Raw genomic sequence first — 10,322 nt, forward strand, 5'->3', positions numbered from 1 at the left:
TTTAATCATCTTGTACTTGAGGGGGTGGATACTTGTTTAATACTCTGTTCATTTCATTTGGGTATTGTAAAGCAAGCTGATTTTTTATCTTTCTTAATTTTCCAAAAACGCCATTTAAGTCACTCTTAGTCTGTTCAAGTAGTTTTGTATGTGCTTCAAAATGTTTATGAATGTTCTGGTATCGTGCCTGACTAAATTTATTAAAGGCTTCTAGTTTCTGTTGTGTTTCTTTGTAGATAGTTAAGCTATAAAGCATGAATTCAATAGTCTATTTTATTGTTTCTTTACCATTCATCTTGGTCTTGCAAGATGACTTTTACTTCTTGATCACTTTTAAGTTCAATAAAGTGTTGAGCAAGATGGTTTGGAAGTGACATTTAAGAAAGAAAAAATAAAATAAGACAGAAATGCACGTCATCAGAACTTAAAGAACTTTGGCTGAGTAAACTAAAAAAAAAAAAGGCATTGTTCCCTATACTGTTTTAGCATACGAAATGTGTTTCAGGAACATTCCATTTAAAACCTTTAGACCCTCAATACAAAGAATGTATACATAATGTGTGTTACATTATTGTAACAAACTCGGAAGACTTGCTTCCGTAACAATAGCAATGTCAAAAAAATAAACAGAGGGAAAAATTCGAATTTTTGGGGTAAAAAATATTCGTGAAACTTGTATTATTTGTATAAAACCATTCTTTGCCTCTTTTCTTTCTTTTTTCTTATTTTATCCCCTCTTTTTTTTTCCTCATACAAAAACATGAAAGGAATTATTTCAATTCTGTTTCGTTGGATTGATTTTTGTATCTATCTTTACATTCATATAAAAGCAACAGTGAATGCTGTTGCATTTGTGGCTAAAAAGAATCAACAGCCGACATCTGCACACGAACTTATTTTAAAGCACAAGAGACAACATCGTCCTTCCAAGCGCATCCTTGTTGACTCTGCTTTTAAAAAACTCCCTAATGAAATTCTGATCATGATATTCCAACACTTGAAACCAAATGACCTATACCACTGCTCTAGTGTCTCAAAGCATTGGAATACACTATCAACACCTATTCTATGGAAATCACCTATACCCAATCACCCTATCCTCAGTTGTCTAGCCTCGTTTAGAACCATTGACCAGAAACACCGCATGTCACATATACATCAACAATCACACTTGTATCCAGGATTTCCTATTCATCTCTCACACTATGGCCACGCTGTAAAATCCCTTGATCTTTCTCTCATTGCAACGCATGTCACTGACTGCACCATTCGGCATATTGTTCGTTCATGCCCTCACTTGACCAGTCTTAATCTCTCTAATTGCCGTTTGATTACCAACGAAAGTCTCAGATACCTCAGTCAGAATCACCAACTTCAGGCACTCGTATTGCAAAATTGCCGACAAATTACCGACACTGGACTGAACTATTTGAAATGCCATCCTTTCACCACACTTCATCTAGGCGGTTGTCACCGTATGACAGACGATGGCATTATCAGCCTTGTGACAGCATCCGGAACTACTCTCCGACGACTCTGCTTGAGTGATTGTAGCCATGTGACAGGTAAGTCGCTTCGTGCGGTAAGCCGTGCGTGTGGTCCCAGGCTTGAGTGGTTGGATATCGCAAGAACAAAGGCCATTCGACACGCTGACCTACTTGACCTTGTGGCCCATTGCTCCAATATCACTCGACTCAACATCGCCATGAAGAAACCCAGACTGCTACATGAACTAAGACGACATGATGCATTGCACCAAAGGGCCTCATTGAATGAATTAATTGAACTGCTGGATCAATTCAATATTCAGCCCAACTTGACTGCCGAGTCTGCTCAACATCGCCTCCTTCTCTCTCAACATATCCATCGAGATCCAGTTCAGCCCCATACCATTGAAAGCCTTGTGGGTCTAAAGCAGCTTGAGAACCTGAATTTATCGTATTGGACTTGTTTGACAGACAAGGCTGTACAGACACTCGCCATGCAGAGTCATTGTCTAACGTATTTAAACTTGATTGGATGTAAAGGTGTGACAAAACAAGGACTCAAGTACCTCTCGGATCTTTGTGAACGAAAATCAACTTGCATTACCTTGAGTAGTGGCCTGATGATAACCCCAAATAATGTTGTCTGTTCATATGAAAGCAATCCATTTTTTATATCATCCCCATTATCGTCCTCGTCATCATCATCTTCTGAGGAATGTCACACAATAACAAAGCGCTCCAAACGACGATTACAAAAGTTAGATAAAACAACAATCGTCAAAGCTTAGTTAAAGCCACATTCATTTGTATTATTATAGTCTCTTTCTTTTGTATATATTTATTATTCGTCGATGAATACAATCCATATATATATATATATATATATATTCTGCTCAATAAACATACACATTGTTCTGGACAACTTCATGGGATGACAAGCTTGAAATAAACAAGTTTTTTTGTTGTTGTCAAATAAAAGAACGATAAACAATACTACATGAAATCATCTGATGCAAGAAAACATCTTGTATAAACAGAGTTGTGTATGGTTAAACGAGAATATAAAAAAAACTTGTTTATATGTTTGTAACGCATCCATTGTTGATATGACGATGATTGTTTGTTATTTTAAACAATAAGATGTTTATATGCTAAGAATATACGGCAATAGTGATGACAAGATGTACTTTGATTCCGAGCAAAGTGACAGATATATTCGAATAAACAAAGTACAAGAATGACCTCGGCTCGGTAAAGAAAAAGAGAGAGACCTTTTAGATTAAAGTTCTGCAGATGACCCAAGCGTTTACAACTTTACAGCCGACGAAACTAGGTTGGGCCAATCATTTTTTTTTTTGGTCATTTCCAAAAACAATAATCGTAAATAATTATTTTAATTAACAGTATATTTATTATATTCCAAAAGATTTACTCTTATCGCAATAATTGTGAATCCAGTAACTAGTTTATAACATGTATTATCCAAAACAAGTACATAATATACTAACGAGCGTTAATTTAGCATTCGAAAGAGCTCGATAGAAATAAATAAGGATGGGTAATATTTTTAGTGAAAGCAAAGTCCAATGAATAACTTGTTTAGAACTCGTCTTTTCTCTTCATCCATTATAATTCTTTGTATATTCATACCGCCAAAGGTATGTATTAAGTCTATCTTCTGTGTCGGATGCACGTTTGAACTGTGAGCGTCATTTTTTCTTCGTTTCAAAAAAAACATTTTCTGATACTTTTCTTTTTTAGTCTGATCAAGAGCTTCCGGTTGCCCTGACCTTATCAATTGTATTATAAAGTTTCCGTTATATTGAAACTCACTCATAACATTAGAATATACGTTGTTTATTATTGCATTGCAATATGCCTTTTTGTTCCTTTTTTTCTAAATAAAAACCAAAATTTGCAAAAAAGCATTCTATTCAGTCCATTTTAATTTTGGCTGTGACCAATATCTTTTTTTTTTTTTTTTTTTTTTTTTTTTTTTTTTTTTTTTTTGGTTTTAAGCGGATGTCTTATTCCATGAGCCAGTGGTAAAGGAGTGTACATGGATCAGGTTCAGGCGCAAATTCCGCATGCGGTTTGAGGCACATCTGATCGAGAAGAAGTAAAACGTTAAGGAGGTTAGTTCATCGTGGCTTCCAATATTGGAGTAAGAGTTGCTTGCCAATTTTCCAAGTAATAATAGCAGACAAATTGTATACAATTATGATCTCATTATTATTTTAGCAAACATATAAATAGTCAATACAGGTTTTCTTCGCTATATAAACCGTCAAGTTAAAAAATCTAGAGTTTCAATCCATCGACAAAGATAATATATGTCGTAAAATTGTTGAATAAATTAACTCTTTAGCTTATTCATACAATACTAAAGCCTGCGAGCGTTATAATAAACTTGTCATATTCACTATTTCTACATCCGAATCTATTGGTGTGGTTGTGGCTAATCGTGGAAGTCTCTTGCATTTATTTATTATGATGTACTGTTATATTTGGGAGATATTCAAGATTATTAAATATGCAGGGTTTTTGTTCATTGAGTATCAATTGAACAACAAAAACTGCTATATTATTGTTGGAAGAAAATCATAGCTAGAATTCTTCATGTGCTTTTTAATGATCACACTTAAAAAAAACGCACACTTTTTACAGTATAAGTATTTTGTTTTAGTAATTGAAGGTTATACTTCGCCATTTACTACACAACTTGCTTAAAACTCAACGTCCACAATAGGTAAGTGAAGGAGTTGATTTTGGTTCTTTCCATAAAAAGAGCTAACATTAGTGTCATTTTGTCCCATGTTTGTACCTGTGTCCCAATTTTGCAACTTTGTCCCAATCTAATTTGGAAATGACCAATTTTTTTTATTGGCCCAACCTAGTTTTGTTAGCTGTAATCGGCTGTGACTATTTTGTTATTTTAAAGTAGATACGCCAAGCCCAAACATTACTTAGCGCATAAGTCAATTGTCTTGACAAAAGTGTTAAACTATATGGGTTGTACAAAGGGATTTTCTTGGAATTGACTCTGTTTATTTTATATACATCTAGCCTTTTTGATATCAATGTGTATTGGTTAATATAAAATTTCAATGCACGTACTATGTAATTACTTCTCGAGTGTACGTTTTTTTTTTTTTTTTTTTTTTTTTTTTTTTTAATAAGTGTACGTTGTTATGACAACCAGGTACCGAAACAGGATTCAAAGTCCGTCCCAAGAAAAAAAAAAGAGAGGGTGTACGCGTAAAACAACCGTAATCCTTTTAGAAGTGTGCATAATACTCCACATCTGAATGACTACTGAAGCTCCAGAACTACCACCTCGCAATATGGAATCTGACAAGACACAATCCGAGACAACGTCTTCTGTCTACTCGCCCTTGGCATTGCTTGTTCATTGGGAAACATTTCAAAGCGATCATCAACACATATTCAAGTCTTTTATCAAACAGCAACCTGAAAAAGGTACTAATGATACCGAAACGATATCCTGTGTATGTCAGATATGTCATTATTGGCTTAGGATTGAGCGTTCAGCACTCAATAGCCAATGCACAGGTAATGGATTTCCTTGTCATCATTTTCATTCTCAAGGTTTACACAACTATCGATGCTGTGGTTGTGGATATACATGCGTGACCCAAATTATGCCTCCAGCGCTGTCCATAACTACCTTGAAAAACTTGGAAGCAACACTGCCCAAGACAAGATCCTTTGCAGATTCTGCTCAACAAAAAGAACCAACACCTACATTGGCAAGCACTTGTTCCACTGTCTTGATATATGTACATGATTTATTGAATGGCTCTAAAAGAAGTATCAACACAGAAAACCGAGCATTTTTACAACGCATTGGCATGAATAGTACAAGGTAATACTTGATTTTTATTCTTCTGGTATGCTCAATATGTATGTTTAGTCAAGCATTGTTGGAGGAAATTGGGTTTCAATTGAACGATGGCATGTTTGTTCCACCCGAATTTGAACCTGGATCAAGTACTCAAGAGAGACTTGAACAAATACATCAAGAACTTTTGTTAACCCTGGACTTACTTAGACAGCAATTTGGACCTACAAGCGTACCTCCTTCTATGCACGATGCAGACATGAAGATCATCACCACAGATATGCAAACTCTGCTCGGTATTGTTCCTACGCTCGAAACTCGATCCGATTCTAATGATGACTATATCAACAATGCCTATGCCAGCTTGGGATTAAGTCCGAATGCTTCTGATCAACTGGTTTCTTGGACATATCAGAAACTATTGGAGGAATCCACTGTCTTGATAGACCCCTATGATGCCATGGACAATTTAATGGTCATTGCGAATCATAAGAATTCAGTTACACTTCAGACACTGATTGCAATTGAACGCAGCAAAGGAAAAATCGGACGAAATGATATAGGCGATGCTTATGCTTACTTTAGTGCTCAACCAGACACACCAGATGATTTGTTGATCAGTATATATCAAGTCAAAATAGCAGATGAACCCGCTGAGAAAAACACACATCAAGACAAATTAAAGATCATTGCCATTGTAAGACATAGTGTAGAACTCATTGAATTTCTAAAGCAAGAAAAAGGAATTTCGTTCAACAGTACTGAGAATACAATGGGATGTAAGTTGACAAGCCATGTGTATCATGTCATACTCATAGTACTAGTACCTGCACATATGATAAATAGTCAGCGAAATGTGTAAGTAATCTTTTTTTTTATATTCTTTCTTCTTCTGTATTTCAACTATGGAAAGGACAACTGGATGGACGGGCAAGTTCTACCGTTCATCTATTATAAAATCAAATATCAAACAAGATAAACAGATTTCTTATGCAACACTACATAGACCTGTAGGCTTGAATAACATTGGCAACACATGTTATTTCAATAGTTTACTTCAGGTAAACAGAATATTGACATACATATGCCGAGACTTATTTTAATATCTTTGTAGTATTATTATACAATCTTGCCTTTTAGAGAAGCAATGATTAACAATGAAGACTATATTGAAGATGAAAACAGCGAAAGAAAGACAATTGGTGGTATTGAAGTAGATCAGTCTGAAATACGTCGTGCTAAAAAGTGTAAGTGTATGTTCAGATAGATAATGGACTGATTTATCTCTCTCTTTTTTTTTAGTCGTTAGTCTCTTGAGAGAGCTGTTTATCAGTCTTCAACGTTGTCAAGAAAGAGCCATTTCGCCTCAATATGACTTAGCCTACATGGCTTTATTGAATGAAAAGGAAGAACAGCCTCAAGACCAAGACATGACTGAAACAAAAGAAAATCAGATGAAGACGGAACCTGATTCAAACCAGACTGAAGGAACATTGTCGCTGATAGGTGATGAAGATATGAAAGAACCAGTAGATACTGAAATGACGGATGTTAATGAAAAAATTCCATTAAGTGAAGACCAAGACATAACTATTCCTCTTGATGCACCACCACCCTATGAAAAAGTAGTATCTGAACAGGATCAACTTAAACACAAACCAATGGATCAAAAAGAACCTATGGAGCAAAAAGAAAGACCTAGTGTGGATATTATGATGTTTGGTAAACAACAAGACGTGACTGAGTGCATGGGCAATATGATGTATCTCGTTGAAGCTGCTCTCAAGCCTTTAAAGAAAACAGAAGATGGGGAACAAGTGGATGATATGATACGCCAAACATTTTATGGAAAAGCCCGTCAAATCCTTTCTTATTGTGACAATACAACTCTGGAGATAGTTAAAAAAGAACAAGAAGAAGACTTTTCGCACATCATTGTGGATGCTAAAGAAGGAAAGAATTTGTATGATATTATGGATGAATACTTCTTTGCCAATCAAGTCGATTTTCAAGGTGGGCATGAAGCTACTCGGGAAGTCACTGTCAAGTCATTTCCCCCTATTCTTCAAATCCTTGTTCAGCGTGTACAATTTGATCGTGCGACAGCCAATGTATATAAATCAAATGCTTATATCCAATTTGACAAGACAATCTATCTCGATAGGTATGTTGAAGAAAACTTTGAAAGCTCAAAAGAGAAGAGAACACAAGTGGCTGTCTGGAGAACTGAACTTGATTCATACACAAGACAAGTCAAGAAATACACACATTCAGATGTAAGTCATTATCTATCTATTGTATCTCACCGCTTAAATAGATTTGCAATATGCCAATTCCCGATCTATTAGAAGCAGCACGCCAAGTGCTTGAAGAATTTAAGATGGAGGCTAGTCAAGAACTGTCGGAAAAGGAAGAACAAGTCAACAATGCATTGGAAATATTGAGTCAAGAAGCTAAGCAAAAGAGACAACTTATTGTTGAAGGAAACCAAAAGATTCAAGAACTCAAATCCAAGATTGCGTCTCAGTACAAGGATTATACCAAAGTAGCCTATAATCTGCATGCTGTGTTTATTCATCAGGGCCAAGCCAATTATGGTCACTATTGGATTTATATCTTGGATCATGCCAAGAATCAATGGTGGAAATACAATGATTCTCTAGTCACCAAAGTCAATGAGAGTGAAATATTTCATGACACAACAGGGTCTACTGCCAACCCTTACTTTTTAGTGTATGTAGATGCAGATAAAATGAAAGAATCTGTTGAGACTATTGTTACAAAACAGGCAGAGGATGCATAAATAAAACTACGTATGCCAAGTATAATTTCGATTGGCGCTGTTATGATTTAAAATAGACTAAAGATGTCTTTTCTTTTTCTTTTTCTTTTTTTACTTTATTAATATGAATAGACCGCAACCTCCTTCACTTCCCCTTGGATGGTAAACTAACCATATATTTTGAATGCTCTTTACTCAATAGATATAGGATCGCATTATGGGATGAAGCATCACAACGATATTATTATGTAGAACAAGCAACAGGCACAACGCAATGGGAAATTCCTACGAGTGAATCAAAAGCAACACCTGACTATCACAACGGATTTCCTCAGCAAATGCCAACAGGAGAAAATAGTACATATCATGGTGCCACTAACCCTGTAGCAACCACATACCCTACACAACCATCAAGTCAAGAAGGAGTTGATGGAGAAAGAGGTCTAGGAAAAGTATTTCATGGTATGGACAGGATAGTCAAGTTTTTTTTTAGTGTAAATTAATTGAGTTTCTTAGGATTCTCAGGTGGTGCTATTGCTGGGAGTCTATTTGGGTAAGTAGAATATTGCAGTCCACATATATGTATGCTGACTGGCTATAGTTTTGCAGCTGGAAAGTTTCTTGGCAACCATAATCATCATGGTGGAGTAAGTTGGTCTGAATTAGACCTTATTTTGTGTAAAACTAACTGAATTCTCTGCTTAGCATTATCATCAACAACAAGGCTATGCCAATTACTATCCACCTCCACCTCCACCACCTGTGCAAAATGGTTTTGGTAGTATGATGGGTGGAGGTAGTGTTGGATTTCCCTTTAGCGGTAATCATGGTAAAGAAAAAAAAACATCAAGAAAATATGTAGACTGAATCATTGTATAGGTCATCATCATCACCATGGACATCATGGTCATCACGGGCATCACCATGGCTTCTTTTAATAAAAATTGTACATTTAATTCAATAACAAAATCTGAATGTTTGTTTGACAGATGTGCTTTGTATTCTTTATGCATATGTATTGTGTAACCATCACATATCAAATTTTACCAAGAATTTAGTTGATTCAAACAAGCGCAAAATACTAGTTTTAAGAATTGTTGTATTTCACAAAAAACAAGATTTTTAAAGTATCAGAAAAAACATGTCGAGCTATCAATAAATGGATTGCAAGTCAAGCTTAAACTGATAAAAAGCTTCATAGAGGGAGTATTCCCTAAAGTATCTGAGTTTAAATCAGTCTTGTCAAAACCAAAATCAAAAAAATAGAGATATTTAAAAACTCACCTTTCTTTCGTCTAAAGAATTTTTTAGTACGTTGGTCTGGTCACTCTTGGTGGTGTTCCGGATTTTACTATAAACTCTTGTGAAAGACTGTATCTCTTAGGTTTCAACAATTGTGTCAAGCGCCAAGTAATTGAAGACATTTTGAAATGGTGTCCTTTACTTGTGGTACTGGTATTGCCATCTGCAGCATTGAACAAGAAAAGATATAAAGAATACTGACTCTCAGGAGCAACGAACGAAAAACTTAATATATCTTTTTTTAGGACATATTAAAGGGTAGCCCAGATGACGGCTATTTTCTTTGGGATTATATAAGACTCATATAATCGTGCTGAATGCTTCCACAAAAGCATTGTTTTAAAGATATTTCATATGGCTAGTCACTTTGCTTTACATACACTAATTTCCATTTATACGAATTTTTTAATAAAACTTTCATCCAATACATAAAAAAAAATCTAGAAATTCAAAACAAACGATGGACAAAAAGTGTCTAAAAACAAAGAGATGTCAAAAAAGTATATTAACAACATTGGTAGATATAAACAATTCTTATCGAATGGCGTAAAGAACGAAAACTGCTAAATATAAAGATAGCGAACTATCCTTCAAAACGTGATTTCTGTTTTTGAGCTGTAGCGTACATTTTTTATTGTACTTTTGCAAATCTAACACTTGGAGTGTGTTTTATAGACTTAGAGAAGCAATCCTTACTAAAATGTCTCTATTGATCACTAGTCGCAAAATAGTGAAAAATGAAGATTTCGTAGAGGTATCATAAGGCCAAAATGGTAATTTCTTGACTTTTTCAAAACTTGCCATATTTCTACAAATATGTTCTTTGATGTATGCTCAAACGAAGAAAACTCAAAAAAAAAAGGAAGTTAGAAGGCAGAAATGATGGTTT

At 35.2% G+C, this 10,322-nt stretch overlaps 4 protein-coding genes across 4 annotated transcripts; 3 read left to right on the forward strand and 1 right to left on the reverse strand.

Moving 5' to 3' along the window:
- Position 1: 1 nt before the first annotated feature.
- B0P05DRAFT_465962 (uncharacterized protein) lies at positions 2–377 on the reverse strand (the record flags this gene model as incomplete). Its single annotated transcript, XM_051574301.1, has 2 exons — positions 2–245; positions 289–377. The coding sequence occupies 2 exons, from the start codon at positions 375–377 to the stop codon at positions 2–4; spliced, it is 333 nt and encodes a 110-aa protein (XP_051437110.1).
- Positions 378–636: 259 nt separating this feature from the next.
- On the forward strand, positions 637–2,420 carry B0P05DRAFT_533217 (uncharacterized protein). Its single transcript, XM_051577184.1, has one exon. It carries the CDS (start codon positions 761–763, stop codon positions 2,273–2,275), a length of 1,515 nt encoding a protein of 504 aa, XP_051437111.1. The 5' UTR covers positions 637–760; the 3' UTR covers positions 2,276–2,420.
- Positions 2,421–4,770: 2,350 nt separating this feature from the next.
- B0P05DRAFT_533226 (uncharacterized protein) lies at positions 4,771–8,207 on the forward strand. Its single transcript, XM_051577185.1, has 7 exons — positions 4,771–5,373; positions 5,422–6,128; positions 6,174–6,207; positions 6,356–6,410; positions 6,464–6,596; positions 6,652–7,625; positions 7,667–8,207. The coding sequence occupies exons 1-7, from the start codon at positions 4,796–4,798 to the stop codon at positions 8,150–8,152; spliced, it is 2,967 nt and encodes a 988-aa protein (XP_051437112.1). The 5' UTR covers positions 4,771–4,795; the 3' UTR covers positions 8,153–8,207.
- Positions 8,208–8,254: 47 nt separating this feature from the next.
- Positions 8,255–9,032, forward strand: B0P05DRAFT_533227 (uncharacterized protein; the record flags this gene model as incomplete). The annotated part of the gene is made up of 5 exons (XM_051577186.1): positions 8,255–8,293; positions 8,340–8,593; positions 8,648–8,684; positions 8,733–8,960; positions 9,011–9,032. Coding segments are annotated over 4 exons (421 nt in total), but the record flags the coding sequence as incomplete, so codon positions are not given.
- Positions 9,033–10,322: the final 1,290 nt, after the last annotated feature.

The sequence above is a fragment of the Gilbertella persicaria genome (assembly GCF_025201335.1).
Source record: "Gilbertella persicaria strain CBS 190.32 chromosome Unknown B0P05scaffold_10, whole genome shotgun sequence".
NCBI classification, from domain to species: Eukaryota; Fungi; Mucoromycota; class Mucoromycetes; order Mucorales; family Choanephoraceae; genus Gilbertella; species Gilbertella persicaria.